Source organism: Anas platyrhynchos, chromosome 20 (assembly GCF_047663525.1).
Source record: "Anas platyrhynchos isolate ZD024472 breed Pekin duck chromosome 20, IASCAAS_PekinDuck_T2T, whole genome shotgun sequence".
NCBI classification, from domain to species: domain Eukaryota; kingdom Metazoa; phylum Chordata; class Aves; order Anseriformes; family Anatidae; genus Anas; species Anas platyrhynchos.
Window position 1 is genome coordinate 3,306,576 of NC_092606.1, and position 20,567 is coordinate 3,327,142.

The 20,567-nt window shown below is 50.2% G+C and overlaps 1 protein-coding gene across 4 annotated transcripts in view; it reads right to left on the reverse strand.

The window, feature by feature from the left end:
• Window positions 1-16,412, reverse strand: part of YPEL2 (yippee like 2) — a 28,364-nt gene extending 11,952 nt beyond the window's left edge. The window contains exons 1-3 of one of the 4 annotated variants that reach the window (XM_072025919.1): window positions 16,298-16,370; window positions 7,003-7,208; window positions 5,950-6,262 (exon numbers count right to left, since the gene is read on the reverse strand). In XM_072025919.1, coding sequence (XP_071882020.1) covers window positions 5,950-6,066 — 117 coding nt within the window. In that variant the 5' untranslated portion in view covers window positions 6,067-6,262; window positions 7,003-7,208; window positions 16,298-16,370. Of the gene's footprint in view, window positions 1-5,949; window positions 6,263-7,002; window positions 7,209-15,247; window positions 15,539-16,297 lie in introns of those variants that run through there. The other 3 variants (XM_072025920.1, XM_038165643.2, XM_072025921.1) reach the window with 3 other exon arrangements.
• Window positions 16,413-20,567: the final 4,155 nt, after the last annotated feature.

Consider the following 20,567-nt stretch of genomic DNA (forward strand, 5'->3'; position numbering starts at 1 on the left):
CGGTGCCCTGCTCCAGCTCAGGCCAGCAGCCCCCGACCTGTCCGTGACGATCTCCTGGGGAGGAACTTGGGTGCCAGAGCTCATCTCTGCCCTGTTGGGTCAGACACTGGAGGAAAAGGCTCCCATTTAACATCTCTGCTATCACATTGTTCTACTGAGAACTAGAGTTTAATTTTAAGCTTCGTGGAAATCAAGAACTACGAGGTACCTTACTAAAAGTTCGTCACAGCAGCAAAATTGGGAAGCTAAAAAAGGCCAAAAAACCCTCCTTGAACCCTAGCGATACTTGCAGCTAAGAACAAAGCTCCAAATAATATCTGAAAGATGATTCATTACGGAACAAGAGCTGAAAAACAGGATGCAAAAGCCACTGGACAGCTGCTAGAGATGTGCGTAAAATTGATAAAGCCGGTGCCTAAGGAGCTAATAGCGAAATAAATGAGCAGAAGCTGAGTGTGCAGTGCTGAGCCAGTAAGACTAATGCAATTATGAAATGCATACGCTGTGAAGATATTACTGCTGCATACTGCTGAGGCTGGAACAATGAGACCAGCCCTGTTTCCATTCCTAAAAGGATGTCGAAACGCTAGAAATGTCGAAAAGAACCACAAGAATGATACAGAACTGGAAAAAATAACATCTTACCGTGACAGACAAAACTGAATCCATTTAGCTTATCAGAAAAGTGATCAGGAGTGCCCTTGGTTACCGTACACCATTAACTTCCCCAGCAAGAAATAGTAGGGACCAGAGATCTATTAGAAAAATAAAAAAGAATGACCACCAACTGGAAGCGCAAGCCAGACAAATCTCAATCCAGTGTCGCCAATCTTTAGTAGTAAGGATGAGTAACCACTGGAAAAAGTGACCGAGGGGAGCAGTGAATTTTCCTTCCTGAAGCCTTCAAACCAAGACTAACTGCTTTTTCTGCGAGACGTGCTGCAAGCCTGACGAAATTCACTGGCCCATGCTCTAGGAGAGGTCAGACATGATAGCTCCTCCTGGGCTTAGGGGTTCATTAGTGTAAAGCCAGGAGCTTAAATTCACATTCGGGAAGAAACAAGACCTACTTTAAAAGCAAGAAGAAACCCAAAACGGTAAGAACTTCACCCCTGAGAAGAGAATAACTTATCCCCCTGTTCAGTTTTTCCCCTATGACAGAAACGTAGGATTTTCACTCGTCTCGTCTTGGCCACACACCAAGTACCTCTTTTTCCATTAAAGCAGTTTCGAAACAGCCACATCCCAATTTTAGGTTAGTCCTTTGGCTTGTGTGCATGCCCCCCTTCCCTCCCCAGCAAGTAACTTCATGTCTTCAAGGTGAACTGACGTAAAACACGGGCTTGGCAGCGCCGCTGAATGGTTCTTGAGAGGCGAGGTAGTGGGAACACGCGCTGACTTCTTCAAATACTCAAAGGGGGAAAGAAAAAAGAAAAAAGAAAAGCCCAACAACTGCTACGTAAGGTGTGCAGTAATGCTCTCAAGCAGCAGAATTCATCCACAGCTCATCTGAAAGCTGGCACCGAAGTTTCAAATTCTTCTAAGATCCTCCAGTGGGAAGATGGAGCAACGTTTGCTGCTTTCAGCATGCCGTAAGGATCACCAGGAGGCTGCTGTACCAAGGAGCTCAGGCTCCAGCAGCCTGCTGGCCAGGGATGCAAAAGGTGCAGGAATCTCAATGGCTGGGAGCGAGGTTTGCTTCTAAGCCTTGCAACTCCTGCCTCAAAAGACAGAAAAGGGCTTGTAAGTGATCCCTCGCTAACAATCCAGCCCCAGTCAAGAAAGTCAGGCACACACAAGTTCTCTTTCTTTTCTAAATTCTCGGGGCTGGAGGAACTGCAGCCTTTTGTGTTGAAAGATTTCGCATTTGTGTTCAGAAAGGGTCCTGAGCAGACATCAAAGGAAAACATTAAACTTCTTAGGCAAGCCTTAGGCTAACTTCAGAGGATATATGGCTGCATAATGTTTAGCACTTGGATCACAGTAATTCATGGAAAAAGAAACTGCAGGACGCCCACAAGACATTCCCTACATACTTCCATAATCAGGGACATTTCTGCTGGATTACTTCTCACATGGCAAAAAAAGGCAGCAAAAAAAGGCAGCAACCAAGACACCAATGTGGCTGCATCTGGCCGGCATCTTTCTGCTCGTTCCCATCCTTCCCCACTGGACACGAGGTACATATAAATTCATACGTTCCAAGACTGACAAAGAAAGTGAAAAGCCCAGAACAGGTAGAAACCAACATCGCATCTACTCTGAGCCAGAGAGGAACTGCTGTTTACACTGCCGAATGTCTGTTTTGCTCGCTGTTCCCCCAGGTCCTGCACTAGAAAGCGAGGCAGCAGGCAAACTTCTTAAGAGAAGCCCCCCATCTCCTTTCCAGGGAGGTTTTGCCACCATTGATTATGGAATGTGTGTTTTTCTTAAAGGTTCTAAGAACCATGGGATGCTGTGCCTGGGAAAGAGAAATGTAACAAGTATCTTTCATTTCTTTTCTGGCAAGGGGAAGGCACTGAAATACACTTTTTAACTACAGCTGCCTGGCACGATGCTTTTGTTTCCAGGGTACAGCCAAAGGGGATTAGACACCCTGTACTAATTAATAAAAGCAGACGGTACCTGCTCCAGAGCTGCATCTCCCAAGCAGACGGGACAAAACAGCAGCAGTTCAGCTGTCCAGGTGGGGAAAGGGGGGAACAAAGCACAGCAATCTGTTACAGCGCTGGGTTGAGTTCCACGAGTCTCAGTCCATTTAGGCGTTGGAAAAAGCAATGAAACAAGAGCATGTACTAAATTTGGCACGCATTTAAGTGATACTTTGCTACGAGGGAACAAGAACCTCCGCTCCCGCTAGCCCAGACACCGAAGGACCATATAAACGAAAAGTAGTTACTCACCCCACCCATCTATCTGATCACCTTCTGTTTCCTGAGTCAGCCAGACCTTTCTTGGCCAGACGACACAAGCCACAATTTGGATCTCATTACAAATCAGACACACTAAACCGCTCTCTCCCTTTGGCTGCAGAAGATAAAAGGCCAAGAAAGCAGGCAGCATTTTGGTAACCGGCTTCGTGTAACAGCTTCAGCTTTTCTTAAAAGCCTCGGCATCGATTATTTTCTTTAAATAGCGATGGCTTAGTGAGAACCCTTCCACCCATGTTAATGCACGAGATTTTCCTAAAGAAGAGAAGAAAGCAAAAACTGTCAAACTGTCCTGCCAAAGTGTATTTGTCAAAGAGCTTCTGATACCCAGTCACAGCAAAACACTGAAGTCAAAGTGAGTTAACGCTGGTGCTGAAGGTTTAAGAGGTTAGATGCAGAGAAGAGGAAATAAAGTATAGGCTGACATGGAACAATGCTGGGATTCAGCTCCAGAGAGCGCATCGGCCAACGGCATGAGCCAGTGCTGCAATGTGTGCGTGTCCAGAGGAGCTAAAAGCTCGTGGCACGCCAAGCAGCACAGCTCTCATGTGGTCTCTGTACGACTTGGGGCAAAATGAATATAGGAATTAATTCCTTCAAGCCAAAACACCAACACCCTGCTGTTACATAAAAGCCTGTTTTCTGGGGAGCGTTTCCAACCATGGTGTCATTTGGGCTGTTTTGAATCAAGTGACATAGTCAGGTTCAAGATGGGATGCACTGCAGACTGAGAAACGCTCTGGTTTGAAATCATCTCCCGTTCCCTTCTCAGTCCTCACGGTGCCTGTTCCTTCCTTCAGTCTGTTACATTTCCAGATGGAAAACAAGCGCAGCAATTCCACCGCCCGGTTCTCAGATGCTAATAGAAGCCTGTGATGAAAGAGCTGCAGAAGGCCTCGGGGAGATGCTTAAATCCTAACTCAAACAGATAAAAAGATGACTATTTCAGTTTGCCTGGGAAAGTTTCTGCACACATTGGAAACCCCTTGAGGCAGGGACTGCCCTTCTGTTCTCAGTTTAATAGCCTGTTGTACAAATTGTGATTGCACAATTATTCTTATAAAGTTTTCAATTATACAAAGAACGTATTTTATTAAGGTTTATAACTGTGAGAAATAAAACCTAAAACCCCAAACCCTTTGGACTCAAACTGCGTGACCCACTAATGCTCAGAAGCAAAGCGGCCCCAGCACCATCAAAAATTTACACCGCAGCCCACAACAAACCCTTCGAAGGAGCAACACGAGCATCCATACTTCAAGACACACAGCTTTAGTCTGTGCCTTTGGATCTTCCCTCCTGCGTTTGTGTTTTAGCAGTCAGCACTCCTGGGCAGTCACTGCACACCTCGATGGCCAGGAACTCCAGTTCCGAGCAGCACGGCGCGCTGGCACTGCCCGGCTGGAAGCTACTCACCTGCAAAGCTGCGTGGCACAAAGGACCAGAGGTTGCACAAAGGACCAGAGGGGGCACGGACGTGGCACAAGGAAGGGAAAATGTGTCAAAGGTGCAACCAGCGGGCACGCGCAGCCACGTGTTTTCTCTGCTTTGGGACCAGCCATGGTTAAAAGAGCAGAGCTCAGATTCTGATCTATGATGAGGACAAGGTGAAATATCTTCTTTAGCCAGTAAAGCACCTCCTGGGTCCCAACACAAAACCCAGCTTGCAACACCTCTCCCAGGGGACAGCCAGGGCAGTGACCACCCCCTTTTTACAGGTAACACACCCGAGCACAGGAGCAGGCACCTAAAGGCACACAGCCGGGCTGAGAGGCTGAATGGGTTCCGTGCCCAGACCCGGGGCACAGACCGGTCCACTCTCCTGTGGACATTTACATTTCAAAACCTCCTTCTGCTGAGGAAATGTACAGCCTCCTCTCCTTTAAAAGCTGGAGGCTTTATAGCCCTCAAGGCCAGCTCTGCTGAGCATAGCGGCCGCTGTACCAGAGCGAGGAGCCCCCAAGAGGCCCACAATGACTCAGAAGCAATAGCCTAAGAGGAAGCCTGTCTACAGAGAAGCTGCAAAACCCCAAACTGTGGCAGTCTGCAACCAGCATTATTCATAACAGAACGCTTAAATTCGATTGTTTGGCATGGAGACAGCATCACAGAGGTGTGGATCAGCCCAGCCAGGCAACAACCAGGAGAAGAAGGCAGGAGAGCCTCCAGCAGCAGCAGGCAGGTCAGAGCACCAGCAGGAAGAATCCAGAAGGACCTTCTCAGCTGCACAACCGATGCCCTTGGCGCAAGGTGACACACGTTTGTCTCTTCTGTGCAACAGGGAGGGGGAAGCACTGCACCCTACCAGGCAGGGCAGCTCTGTCCCATGCCATCCTGGCCTCTCTCTCTTGAGGCTGCTCCAGAAGCTGAACTCATTCAAGGTGCACACACGCCCAGAGCTCACAGTGCAATTTCCTCTCATCTCAGCTAATAAATCTTACGGTGTGCCTGCGTTTTCTGAGCACGGGTTTTACGAGCTGAATAAACCTTATGGAGGCTTGATTGCCAAGGCAGCCCAAACCTAGAAACTTGATGCCTGACCACAGCCAGGCACAGCAGGCTCAGAGAGCTGCTGTGAGGAAGCAGAGCAGCAGTTTCTGCACTTCAGAAGGAGCTTAACTGGCCTGCTCCCTCTGCAAAGACCCCTGTGTATTGGCTCTGAAAGCTTTTCATTCAGCTTAGCCTCAAGACCGTTCCCCTCGTGATCACGGGATGGTAGACAGGACAGCATCCTCTGGCTGTGCTGAGCAGCAAGCACCCAAAGAGCCCTGGCAGATAACTCTCACTCCCGGCCATCCGTCCGTGCGCATTTACAGCTGGCATCACGGCAAGAGACAGACCACCCGTGAGGAAACCTGTCTTCTGGGGCTGTTCTGGAATTGACTTTTAACAAAAGCAGCAGCTCACCCTTAGATCCTCTAGGCTAAGAGCCCATTTTCCAAGCAAAAACCGCAGCAGCGAAGGCCGGGCGCTGGCACAGCAACTGCCATCGGCGCGCGGGGTGAGGTCAGGCACGTACCTTGGAAATGAGTTCATCGTGGTTAGCCAGATGAGCCCTGCAGTGAATGCAGCTGTAGGTCCTGTGGCACGAAGGCAGATACGCCTGGAAAGTCTTGGACCTTGTCATCTTCACCATTGGAGCCACCGAGCGCTGCGTGAACTCCGGGGTGGCCCAGGAGGCGCTGCCGCAGGAGGGGTCGCACGGGAAACACCGAAAGACACAGGTAAAGGCCGTGGTTTGGCAGGTGGCGGGTGTGGGGCAGGCTCCACACGCTGGGGACAGCTTCAGAGGAAGAGATTCAGCCGGAGGGGACGGAGGAGCTGGCACAGACCTGCATTGGGAACAGAGCAGAGATGCGGTGAGCTGCGGCTGCCTCCTGGCTGGCGGGGGGACCGAGTGCCCAGAGGAAGCAGAGGGGACAGGAGCAGCCAGGGGACAGGGACACGGACACAGCCTGCAGATCAGACCCAGGAGGACAGGGCTGTATCCACAGCGCAGCTGCTGACGGGCTGGCTGCCCTCACCGCCCCGCTCCTGCTCTCCACCATCTTCTGCCACTCAACCCCCTACACCTCCGTTCATTCTCCCAACACTTAATGGATTTAGAAGAGCTACAGAGGCACAAAGATGCTACAGAAAATCATTTTCATCACGCCTGGCCTCCCAGACCCCTCTGGGGAGCAGCACACGTCCAGCTCCAGCAGCCCTCGGAGGAGCTGGGCTCTGTCAGCTGGAGGCAGCCAGGAGCCCTGTATTCTCCACACCGCCCCAGTTTCCACCTGGGAAACGGAGGATTACTTCACCACGCTCACCTTTTTTAACCTGCAGCAAGCTCCAAGGGCAGCAGCCACTCTACAAACCGCACTCCAGTATTTTGTTTTCCCCATCAGACCGTCTGAGGGCACTCACAGCCAGGAGCAGCCTCCAGGTCCACCCTGACGGCAGCAGACGGCTCAAAATTCTCTTCAAGTTGGCAAAACTCTTTGCTATCCAGCATTACCTGACAGCCTGCTAGGTAGCTCAAGCTTGGCTCTTTTCTGTCAGAAATCAGGTTTCAGATTCCCCCTCTCACCTCAGCAGGTATCGGTGTTCCCTCCGAGAATGGGGGCAGCAGTGGAACGAGGGAAGTACTCGGCACCCAGCGTGCACACACGCTCTAGAAATTAATCATGGGCTCTGGCTGCTCCTCCCAGGAGGATTTCCTTCGCATAAAAGATGGGATTCTGTTCAGTTCCTGAGTCTGCATTTTGTGTATCAAATGCTGCAACCACCCCTATTCTAAAATAAAAAAGAAAACCAACCTGCACCTGACCTGCAGCGGGAATTTCTCAGGTGAGGTAACAGAAAGGTGCAGGAGCTGACAGCTGGTATGAATAACTTGCCTGAAGTGTATCCGACCATCTTCCAGGTGAGGCTAACGCCAGCCCAGGTCACCAAGCCATGAGCCCAGCTCCTCACAGCTCGCACACTGAGCTGGGCTGTCCCAGACAAGACGCCAGCGACGCGCCGAGCTCCAGGGACACGGCAGAGCACGGACAGACTTGGACTCGTCTAAGCAAACGTGGCTCGGGCTTGCTAAAGGGACAGGCGTCAAACAGCAGGATGGAAATCAGGAAATCTATCAGGGAGCTGAAGGCAGGAGCTAGGAGAGCTGTGCTAGGAGGCAGTCCTGCAGAACTGCGGCACGCAGAGCTGCTTTTCGGCCCAGCAGCAGCCAGAAGTACCTCACTGAGACAGAGCAGCCCCAGACAGGCTGCAAGAGCAACACAAATCGGGCTGCGAGCCCATTACTGCCTGCAGGAAAGCCCCACGCGGGAGCACTGTCAGACACGTGCAAATAAAACCACCACCAACTCGTCCCCTTGGCACCAGGGCACCTTGCACAGAGCCCCCCTTTCCGACGCCTCTCCCGAGTCCGTTCGTCACTGCCGAGTAACAAGACTGAGGGACTCCACGTTACCTGCCAAGCCTCCTGCCAGCTGGACGTCCCTCGAGAGCCAGCAGCGCCTGCAGCTTTCCAGCAGAGCTCCTGCAGGCAGCACAGGCTGGAGAGCTGTCGTGGGCTCACCCTGGCCCCATTAGCATGGTCCCAAGCCCAGCGCTCGCCAGGAGGCAGAGGCTGCTAAGCCAGCAGGAAAGCTGGGTGCTTTGGTTGGGGTTTTTCCCCCTGAAATATTTTTCTTCTCCTCTACAGAAACATCTCAGTCGAATGGGAAAAGGATTCTTACTCATCCTGCAAAGTGCTGATAACGCTTATCTGTCTGATCGTAGCCGTCAGCACTTCCACGGCACTTCCCATCCTTAAAGCTCTTTGCCAACACTCGTTAATCTGATTAAACTTACAGGGAGAGCTCCGCAAGGTCCATCCTGACACAGAAGGGCTCGCTCGGAACTAAACTGCTCCTCTTCAGGCAAGAGGGCAGCCTGAGGAAGCAGCCCCAAAGCCAGAGACACAAACAATGCCCAGGCAGGTACCACGGGAGCAATGCCCATTTGTTGTTTGCTGACCCCTTTGGCCAGGCTTCCTAGGCACTGGTGTCCTGGAGCAGGGAGGGAGGGAGGAAATACTGCAACTGGGCTCTCTCAGAGACACGGAGACGTGCACACACCAGCTGCACACAGCTTTCTGCAGAAGCATTTGATGAGCATCCATTTATTTGACCTCACAACACAGTCACCAGCAGTGAAAGCACCTGACCTGTTGGAACAGGACACAAAAATTCGAGTTGGATGGTATCTGAGCACAGATTACGATGAAGTGCAATTGCTGTTCTCAGTACCGTGCTGAGAGGGCAAACTCAACTCTTCACTCAAGCCAGAGGAGAGCATGAAGATCTGGGAGCTAAGACCTTGCTGGGAAACCTAGCTAAGATGGTAGGAAAGAACCTGCCTTAAAAAATAAAATAAAATAAAACACCTTCAGATAAACTCCAGCATGGAAGCCATACTTTATAAAAAGACTGCCGATGTTCAGCATCTAGCCAACAACAGCCAGATTGCTCACGTACACATCTACACCAGGAGCTCTGCCCTCATCGCAGTGGTGGAGAGGAGGGAAAAACAGTAGGAAGGGCATTTTTCCATCCTGAGCACAGCCACTCGGCTGGAGGGACCCACATCCATCTCAATTACCATCTCAAAATACATCAAATAACATCTGTGGCTCTCAGCAATGCAAAAAAAAAAACAACCTGGATTTTTTTTCCCTGTCCTAGTGGCAAACACACCTGGGTTACAACACACGTAGCAGCTCACAGACGTTCATTCTGCTGCAGAGCCAAGGCACGAGGCTGATTTTAGGCCGTGCCTCTGGCTCTGCAGAGCCCGGTGAGCTCATGTTCCTCAGCCTCGCTGACAGTGGGCAGCTGTGAAGTCACTCCATTAACCTTTTTTTAAAACAATAAATAACAAAAATGTTTCCATTACTTAATGATTGTGTGCCTAACAGCCTAAGAGAGATGAGTATCTGCCACTGCAACAGAATCCGGAGTTTTTCTTTCAGAATTCAGGAGAAGTTTATCTCTAGAATGGTCACGATTGAGTCAATGCAACAGATATTTGTACAGATTAATTAATTTGCAAGAAATCAGACAGCTGGCTTAGACAAAAGGAATGGATTCTAGGAAAAAGCTTATCGACTTCCTCTGCTGCAGCAATCAGTGAGAAAATCAGCTGAACGCACTGCCTGCACACACTGCTGCCCTGCCAAGTCTGCTGCACCTCAAGGAAGAAAAAAACACAACATTTTACTGTGCAAACAGCTTTTTAGTTCAGTTTTCACCCTTCACCTGTCCAACAGCCACTTTCCACATTAAGTTCTTTAGTAATTCATGAAACACCAGAGGAGAAAGGCAAAGCCTGTGCTGAATGCCAGCTCCGCGAGGCTGCTGTTTGTACAAGCCCACGCACCACAGGAGCACAGAACAAGAACTCTTACACATGAAGCCCAATTCTGCAACCAACCCATTCGCAATGCAGCTCAGAGGTAAATGTTCCTGTTCATTCTGGAAGGGCAAACAGCAGGTTTGTGGGTTAGCTTTATGGATTATTTACTTTTTAAGATAAGAGCCTTTAGTTTGTTAAATGCTTAGCAGCAAACGCTAGGGAGAGCTGCCTGGAGGAGTTCTGTAAAAAACCATCTGGAAGCCCAACCTTCCTCCTTCGGTGTGCGTTCACATTACCATGGGAAGACCCAGAGATGTAGTTATGTTAATTACACCACAGCGGGAACCAAGCTGGGAGAGTTCTTTGTTTCCACAAGGTCACAAACTTCAGCAGCCAGCGTTGCTCCAGGGTCTCAGCAAGGTTTAAACAAAACATTTGAGGTAGGCACACCGATCGGGGTTTTCTTGACATGGAAGCCACCTTCACGCTGCTTAACACACTGCAGTTTGAAAGAGGAAGGCTTGTCTCTAACACAACGAGCTAAAAGGGGAGCCTGGGTTTAACACCCAGCTCTGCTGATCCTCCCTGGGGAGTCAGAGCTGGTGTCCCAAGGCCAGATGCTGACCCCTCGGGGATACCTGGCACAGCTGGGAGCCTCCGCACGCGCGTGGTGCGGGGCTGCAGGGAGGATCCTGGTGCTTCGGGAGGGTCTCACCTCAGCACAGGGCTGCAACAGCTTTGGAAAGATGAAGTCAAATCTGGAGGCGGCAGGGTAAGGTGTTTGTGAAAGGCCCTGAACGAAAGGACGAGCGTTGGGAAAGCCAAGAAAGAAGTAGCAGATGGGTGTAAGCCACGTACCTCTACTTCTTCAGTAGAAATGCACTTGGTGAGGGGTATCAGCATGATCAGAAGTCATTACTGCTACAAGAACCATGAGTGTCCTTCCCTAAGGAAGAACTCCTTGCCTTCAGCTCATTCTCCAAGCCTTGCAAGCCCATGGAGAAAGGAAAACAGACTGCATGCCTGCATTTACTTTTACTTTCAACAGATTCACGTGCAGAACTGCACTAAAGATACAGCATGGAGCGAGATTCTCACTTAAACCACCTTCAGCTGGAAATATCCTTCATTCCCCTTACTCCTTTGGGCATCTCCTAGCAAGGCACTCCGTTTCTGCAGACCTCAGCTCTCCCATCCGTGCCCTGGAGACAGCAGCCGCCAGCTGCAGGAGGCACTTTGTGGTTCTGGGAAACAGGATCTGGATGGGTGGCTGCAAAAAGACACCAGAACATAACGCAGACAACAGCCAGGTAACCACTAGAGGGCATCAAAAAGAGTCAGAAAACAGCAATTAAAGCCTATCTGGCCAGAGTGAATCAGGGCCAGGCACAGCGCCAGACACGCTGCACCTGCCGTGCCTGCACATCCCACAGGCAGCTTGTCAGGAGGAACATCGGTTTCTGTTCTGCTGGGAAGCTGTCGATAATAAAACTGTCCCTGCCGTTGCGTCGATCGGAGGAACAAACAGCAAAGCTTCAAGGCTCGCTTCAGGTTAATCCCCTCCCCCAGTCAGTCCAGCTTCATCACTGTAGACATCAATGCTGGTTTTAATAAATTATGGATTAACGAAGTAATCTATGAAAAAATATATTTTAATTGTTCTTTACATAGTTCATTTACCTTCTGACAATTTAGAGATTAAATAAAATTAAACAGATTTTTTTTAATTAGGCAACATCCACACCAGTGCATTTTCAGGCTCCCAGGTGCAACTGTGGCACCAGAAGCAAGCGCAGAGGCTGCCTGCAGTCAGAGCAGAAGCTTCTCTGTACTGAGCCACAGCTCACAACCGACCGGCAATCACGGGAACAGGCTGGGTACGTCACTGAAGACCCTGCAGAGATGCTTCTTTCCTTGCTGTGAGCTGCAGGGACCTGAAGACCACAAGAACTTTCTGAATTTATTACAGACCTGGGGCTGAACTCAGCCATTCAGGCCCATCGAGCGTCAGAAATGCTAACTCATCTCTCCCTGCAGCACGGAACAAAGCCCGCTGCTCAAAACAACCCCGTCCAACACGCCACCGACACCACAACGGGGAGGCAAGGGAGGGAAACCATTCTGGAAAGCTTCCAGAAAATGCCTCCTTTTACAATTTCATCTCCAAAGACGCAGGGCTGCTAGCACAGACATCACCTTTCAGCCTTGGGAATCTGTCACCGTTTTCAGGGCCTGCCTGCGCCGGCACGGGGAGCTCAGCCTGTGCCAGAAGGACGACTGCCACCTCTGCTCCAAATCCTCGTCCCACTCGCCCGCGAGTTGCCTGGCAGCAGCATCCTTGCGATGCAGGAGAGGCTGCGCTGTGAGAGCAGGCGGTGCTGGAGGCTTTCTGGCTGCAAGCTGCCCACCTCTGCTTCGCGGCCGCGCTCCGGCACGGCTGGCTCCAGCCCCAGCAGGTGCCAGGGGGATGCAAACCAGCAAACCCCGCTTGTGCCACAAATAAACAAACTGCAAGCTGAGCTCATTTAAAACACCAATGGCTCCGTTTCCTCGTTTATGTTTCAAGAGGGTTGATGCCAGCGTACCACACACGGGGCTACCAGCCCTTCATCTGCACTGGCCATGCACCAGAGGGAGGTAAGAGAAGGGCTCGCACGCAGCAAGACGCAGCCCTTCGCCCGTAGCCACCTTCCTGCCAACGCACTACATGCTCAGCGTGATGGCAGCACTCGCAGCCACTGATCAAGGATATTAAACACCACCAAAACGATGCACATCCAGCATCCTGCAAAATGCAACACCCCTCCCAGCCCTGCCCCAGGACCAGCCTCAACTGAAGACATGAAGGAAGAGCTCTTCCCACCCGACTGACCAAAGGACCCGAGGGCCATTTTCTGCTCCGATATCTGCAGCTCTTCTTCTGACCAACACCAAGGATAACGTGCTGAGTTCTGACCAACCTCCTCCAGAACCACTTTTGCCCAACAGCTACTTTATTAATGAGGTGCATACTTTCCATGGCAGTTCAGCCGTCGTGCTTCTAGCTTGCATTTCCATTGAAGGCATAGCAGCCCTAGAGCCACGGGAGAAAAGTCAGGTGAAGATTTACAGCCCTAGTGCTCACATGACAGAGACTTTATAACCGAATCGAGTCTGAGATGGTCAAGTCAGCTGTTAGCCGACCAGTTTTTGTCATTAGTTCCTCCTGGATATCCTCACTAGCCTGCACGTTACTGCCAAGGCATGCGAGCTGACTCGCCTCTCGCAGCTCCGTGCCTACTGACGAATACTTGAGCTGGGAGTTCCTGGGATTCTCATTAATTTTTTTTATAGTTAATTATTAACTTTTTTTTTTGGCAAGGCTGGACAATCTGTTTTTAATAATACATTGCTTGAGCCATCCTTTAGTAATACTTCATCAGTGAAATTTAAATCTTCCAGAGCCCCGTGGCTGAGCTGTGCAATCCCTAGGTCATACCACGCTACATTTTTCTCCTCCTAACAAAGTGGCTGCCAACGTGAAACAGGAGAAGCCAGAGTGCAGCTCTGCCTTCCCCCTCCGAGGATCAAAACCTTCTCTGAAGGGCAAATTCAAAGCATCCTCAGCTTTTTCAACTTTTAATAGCCTTCGCTTGACCCGGGGAGTTCAGTTCTCAGTTCTGTACGAGTCACAGCTGCGGTAAGAGGCGAAAAGCTGCTTATTTTTGGGCCTCGGCACAACATCCCACCTCGTAACACGCCGGAACAAGGCTGGAACAGGTGCAGAAGCGATCTCTGGCTGCTGTAAGCCTGCGTGGAGGCACCGGAAGGCGGCTCTTAGGGGTTGCATTCCCACAACTTCCACTGACTCACGCTGCCCGGCACTATCATTTGTTAAAGCAAGAGTGAAGTGAGGATAATAGCTATTTACTGAAAACAGAGGAGCGTGATTAGCTTTAATTAGCACTGTCAAGTGACTGGAGATTGTCGGGTACGAGATGTGGGGGAGCTAAGTCTTATTAATTACGTTATTTCCTGCAGCCTTAAGTGGCTTGGCCAGTCCGGCGACGCTTCCGGGCACCACACATCCCGCCCCAGCGAGCGGCAGCACTCTCGGGCAGCTCTGGAGGATGCGGTGGGTGAGCAGAGGGTGGCAAAACCAGAAGGCAGGAGCATTTGGCTCCTGAACTGCAAGGCCACCATGCGGGCCATGCCCAGACAAGCACGGAACAAAGGGGCAAGGAAGGCATGGGAGAGAAAGGATGCTGAGCTTCATCCAGCGAGAACTAGAGCTGGGAGGGATTGGGGGCGGCCAGGAACGAGATTCAGGCCCTGCAGCCCACCCAAAAAACTGCATTTCACCCCCCCCCCCCCCCCCCACCAAAAAGGCAGACCTATAAAAAGTCTTTGTTTGGGGAAAAATAGGTCCGGCTGCTCAATTGGCATCGCAGCGGCAGCAGACGTGCTGATTTACCAGAGGAAGATGTGCTCTAAGGAAATGAAAAATCCTGGCATGAGTCATAGAAGTCGATCTCGTCTATAGATTTGTCTTGGTTTCTGGAAGGAAAAGGAAATCTATCCTTAGCCTTTCATTTCTGTGATTAGATCTGGGGGACAAGGCCTCGGTGTTAACAAGCCCAGAAAAGAGGGAACAAACTGAAGGACCAACTCACAGAGAAAGGAAGCCGTGTGTTTTGCAATGGTCTCAAAGCGATAAATACGCTCTGCTTCGCAATTCTGCCTCGAGCCTCACCGATTAGCTTCCAAGCAGCTAAGGGAACAGAACTCCCCATTTCCCCAAATGCCACTTGGTGATCTCTCCCAAATCCCCCTGCTCTAGCACTTCAGAGCTGACCTCTGAAGTTCAAACAGACAAAGATTTCCCAGATCACCATCAAAGCCCAGAGAAAGGCGAGCTTTATTGACCTTCAAGAGGTTTCTAAGCACATGGTCAAAGGCAAGACCATGATGCAAGACCAAGAAGTAAATGTTTTTTTACTCCTCTGCAATCCCTGCAACGCTCCTATGGTAGTAGCACACTAGATCAAGGAGCTCCCACCTTCTAAACTGCCAGCCAGGATCGACACCAGAGTGACCAGATCCTTAATTATATTCTCTCTCAGCAACAGGTATTCAGCCATGAGTCAAGGAGCCTTTGAGGGAATGTGGATTTACAGGTAGCGATGCTGCCTTCCTCAGTGCAACCCTGACTCAACTACCCACACCAAACAGCAAAGAAAGGAAATCACTTATTCAAAGCCTGTGAATCCAGAGGACACAAGGCAGCCCCATGACCGACACAGCTGTGCCACCTACTCCCAGGCCCTGGCACCATGAAAAGAGACACCTGCAAGGGAAGGTTTAAAATTTTAAATAAAAAAAATATTAATAAAATGAAGAAGCACTAGATTAAAGAAATATCTTTGTCCCTCCTACGGCATTCCCAGTTTTACCTTCCAAGCACCAAAAGCTCATTTTTCTTTTCAGCAGGAGGCAAGAAACAGGGATCCGGTGAGAAAAGGCCAACGTCTTAGCTCTCCGTTCAACCGTGACCATTACACAGCAAACATTTCAAAGCAAGCAGAGGCGTGGAGCTCGGCACGGCGAGGTCTTAAACAACGTAAACGGGAGCGCTCTGGAAGCACGAAGTCACAACCACCTCTCCAGGCAGGATCCTCTCCCGCAGCTCTCCGTACCTGCCTGTTTCTGACCGCCTGGCTCAGCAGAGGCCTCCTCGTGCTGCCCACTGCAAACCTTGGATACCAGCGAAGGAATCAGCAGAAAATCCTCACCTGGAGCACGGAGCAGGCCCTGAGGACGGCAGTGCCAGGCAGGCAGGTGCCGGGTCCCAGCCCCAGCTCGGCAGCCTGCCCCTGGCCCCTGTGTGTGCCTGGAGGCCGCAGCCCGGAGCGGGTTCACCCCGATTCACCCCAGTGGGTGTGTGGGGAGCGGGTATGGGGGGGGGTCCGGCTGCGCTTTTGGACCCGTCCCCGTTCCCTTGGCAGCAGAAATCAGCGCCAAAGCCTCACCCCCAGCCCCACAGAGAGCTGCTTCACCCTCACCGAGCTCCCTCTGTTTTTTCTGCCCCACACCAGGTCCCTGCAGGGCAGGGCGAGACCCGGGCCCCCCCCCACCGGGGTCCCCACACCTGAGGGCGGCTCGTGGGGGGGGGGCCTCAAGGCCCGGCCTGGGTTGTGGGGGGGGCCCGGTCCCACAGCCCCGAGCTCAGCGGCTGCCGGGCCACCACGGGCCGGCCTTCCTCCCCTCCTCCTCATCCTCCTCCTCCTCCTCCTCCTCACCGTCCCCAGCCCGGACATGTTGCCCCCCCCCCCCACACGCCTCACACAAAGGCCGCCGCCCGCCCGCCCGGCCCGGTTCGGCCCCCCCCGAGGGAGCAGCCCCCGGGGACGTGTCTGTGAGGGGGGGGAAGCGGCTGTGGCGCAGCCCGGCCCCGCCGCGCGCGCGCCCCCGGCCCGGCCCGGCCCCCCCCCCGCCGCACTCACTCGCCGCAGCGCGGCCCCAGCGCAGTCGGAGCGCGGCCGCCGACGCGCCCCAGGCAGCCCCGCAGCGCCCTCCCACCGCCGCTTTATAAGCGCTCCCCCCCGCCGATGGACAGCTCCGCCGGCCAATCGCCGCCCGCTGGCACATAGCAACAAGCCAGCGGTTGGGCGCCGCCGGCCGCAGCCCATTTTGCCTCCGCCAATCAGCGGCCAGAAGAGGACAGAAAAGCCCGCCTCCTCCTCCCTCCCTGAGCTCACTGCTCGCTCCCCCCCCCCCCCGCGCCCCGCCCGCCTCGCGCAGGCAGCAGCTGGGCCGGCGGCAGCCAATGGGAGCGGCGCTGGCGCTGCCGGCGTGGAGCGCGGCGGGGGGGACAACAAACAGAGGCCGCTGCCTCTTAAAGGCGCCGCCACCCCCGGGCCCGTGAGGGAGGGCGGCCCTGAGGGGAGAGGGCGCCGCCATGAGCGCCCCCCCGGCCTTACCCAGCGTTTTGTCACCTCCAGGCCCCGTGTGGCCGAGTGTAGAAGCAGATCTGGCCTGTACCCACCTGCACGCAGCCCCAACAGATTGTTTTTTGAGGTGTGATTACCTCAGAGCATGTTAATTGAGAGTCCAGCAGCACACAGCCCGAAATAAACTGATGGCATCTCGCTGCCTTTTTTTTCCTGGAGTTCTGGTTCATAAATAGTGCCATAACTCTGCTTTTCCTAAGTGTTAGCAACAATTTGTCATAGTATAAACCATTATTAAAACTGTGCTTTATATCCGTCCTTTTGTCACAGGCAGGGACAGAAGTTACACGTCACATTTGCTCTCTGGGATTATTCTTGCTCTACTGTTCTACTGCCTTTTAAAATATTCATATGAATATTTTAAGCAATTCTATTGTATTTGGAAATATGGGTAACTACAAGGGGAATGGTCTGTTCTATACAGTAAATATATGGACACCAATGCACACTAAGAGCATTAAGCAATGGGTGATACAACACAGTATTTCTATTATTTGTAATAAAATAAAATATCCCATATATAGAAAAATAACTTTCCACCTTGCATTATAAGCATAGTTTTCTTCCACACAAGCAAAACACGCCTCTCAGATCACATTACTGAAATGCACGCCAGCTAGCTAAGAGACTGTATAAACCAGATCTTAAACCACAAAATGGCATTTGTTCCTGTAAGCTGGTGGTACTGCCAAGTACAATTTAAATATCCTATTAATGAAGGCTTGAGCACCATGGTAGTTGCTAGCAATGAAATAGACTCAAGAAGGAAATTGTCATGTTATCCTTAGTCTGCTACCAGAGCAACAAGAGCCTACTTTGTGGGCTTACTTTAAGCTTCTTCTTTTCTTAGATAACCTCCTTCCTCTTCAGGCCAGCAACCAGAGCCAACACACCAGATTTTCAGACCCGCAGAACTAGATGAAGCCATATTTACAAGATCTAGACAAACTTCTGTGCAGGAAGTGGTGAAAAATTTGCTTGAACTTTACATCACCAAGACTCCTCAAAAGTAACCTCAGATACCGAAAATAACAACTATCAGCAAAATAAGTTCGCACAACATGAAAGAGAGGGCTGCTAATGTAAGCTTTTTTGTTTTGTTTTCAAACCTGGAGGTGAGTTGCACAGAAGTTTTGTTTGTTAATAAAAATGCATGTTATTTACAAGAATATTGAGCTGATTACAACAGAACATTTTGTGTAGATAAAACCAAGCTTGCTTTAGGATGGTGGTTAATTGGAATTATAATGATATAAGTTGAGTATCGCCATGGAAATCCAGGGGATCACACAGCTTTGAAATCACGGGAAGAAGACTATATATGAAAGCCAAAATTGCTTTTTAAAACTACGTGCTAATCTTTATGAAAATCCTTAGAAAATCTGGTATCTTTTTACGGGTAACTACTTCATTAGCAGCATTTTCTTCTGTTTGAAAAAATACAATGCTAGTTAGGTGCTAATTATTTTCTCATTGAAGCTGCAAGTCACATTTTCACAATTGATTCTGCATTACAGAATTTGGTTGCAAGCTCTGGAAGTGCAGCCTGATAAGCATCATGAATACTTCCGCTGGGCTAAGCTTTTCGAAAATTCATTCACTTTAAAAGTCTGAATTTTGGATCTAACCTATTTGACAGCTTGGGTTTCAACTGAACAGCTGAGCAGGATTTTTCATTTATCTATTTGCAAACATCCTGTTTTTGAAACTTGAACAAGACAGCTAGCGTCTCCCTGCTCCGGGTCTGACATCAGTTTCAGTTTTTATTGTAATTTAAACTAGAAGCTGCCTGGGGCTGAGCCAAAGCATCACCGACTGGGGCTGACTTTTGCTATTTGACTATCGCTGCAATATTGAGAGGGGAGAAAGTATCAAATTACTCGTGGTATCTCCATATTTTTAGTGCTGCAATAGAATTAGTAGCACTTAAAATCCATTAACAATCTCAGTTGCTTGGTGCTTACCAGTTTTATTTACTGATGTTATTGGCCTTGTAATATAAAAATACTGCACCTGATATTGCCTTTGCTTTACTTATGAAATAGGGGTATGTCAAACTTTTTCGATGATATCACAAAACAACGTCTTCAGGTACTTTAGATGAGAGATGGTTTCTTTACCAACAGCGGTATTTTCCTCCCCTGCTTGCAGCATTACTATTTTCAGTGCCACAACCAAACCGCAGGTGTTTCAAGCCCTTCTTGCCCTCCAAAATCGACAAGACACCTGACAGCGGAGCTGCAGCGCCCTCAGTACCCCCAGCCTGCTGTCGGCTCATCCTGCTGCCCACAAAATCCTCCTGCACCTTGCAGCAAGACCACCGCAAGGCACCGCGCAGCCCGGCCGGCCCCACAGCTGGGCTGCGGCGGCCTCCAGTGGCCCGACAGGGACCTGCGGCTTTTGTGGGGGTTTAAATTATTTTTCCTGCTTTCTAAACGCTTTTGGTAGCGCATTTCCCACAACCGTTCCCCACACACTCAGGGAACTGAGGGGGCAAACGCAGATCTCAGATTTCTGCTGCCACCGCAATGGTCTTGCTCACCGATGGAGTGAAGTATAACCTGAAAAATACCCCAAAGCAGCCACACCTCAAGCTTTCTCCTTTTGGATTATGAGCAGGGTTGAGCTCTGGTGGATATGCTGGTGGAGGCCCAAGTGCCAGTACTGCAGACTTCTCACAGGCTGCACTGTCTGGAGGCATCACTGACTGATGTTTTCCATGCTGAAAGACATACATGTGTAGCAGGATGGATGTGAAAACTCGTTCAACGTTTTCCAGTTCCCTGTTCTGGTTTCCTAACCATTTAGACTGTTTTCTTAGAAATAAACTACTGCCCAGATCAATTGTGGAAATATCATCAGCTACCAAAATCTGCAAAAGGTTACTAAATACTGTTACACACAAAACCCTACTTCGCCTCTCTTAGCTAATACAAAGCCTCAAGGCTTTAAAATTACACTTGACCTTAAAACCTAGTATTAAATGTAATTTAATGGCAATCCAGAAGGAAAGCTGGAGTTTTACCTCTAGAACTGGTGTAAACATTAACCTGCTGATCGTGAGAAAAAGCCCATTGGTATCAGTGCCGTATTTATGGCAGAGCATCACCTAACAAAGGACAATACAACACCGCACAGAGACTTGCCACAAATGGTTATCTGGTAGCATTAACTTATTCAAAACACTGCTAGCTTGCTGCTGCCAATTCAGCAGCAGGTATCTGTCACCTGTCAAAGGCTTTTTATACTCCATAATCTGTTGATCACAATTTTTTGCATAAGTCTTCTACAGAAGCGAACATGGAAATGACTCACTGTGATGGACACAGTTTACTAGAACAAAAGCATCCCAAAGCCATTACAAAAGGGGATTTCAGAACAATTGAAGGGCCACAGCAAGGTCGTTTTAAAAATTAAGTCTGAATTTCCAGGTATTTAACATTTCAACAGAGACCAAAGAGAAAATGATGTTTAACCAAATAAAAAATGTAGATCAAGCCCTTCTACAATAAAGGCTCTCACTTCAGCCTCAGTCCAGTTGCTCTGGTACTGGATTTTACATGCACAGAAAGCTGACCCTTTGCATTTCCCTGTTCATTTCAGATATGGCGTTAAAAATGCACGCGTACAATCTTAGAGTACAGCCAGAACTGGGCCACTGATCACTAAGTCAGCTGAACACCAAACAATGTATCTTAAAAAAAAAAAAAAAAAAAAAAAAAGAGAGAGAGAGAGAGGACCTGTCTCCCAACCATAAAAGCTG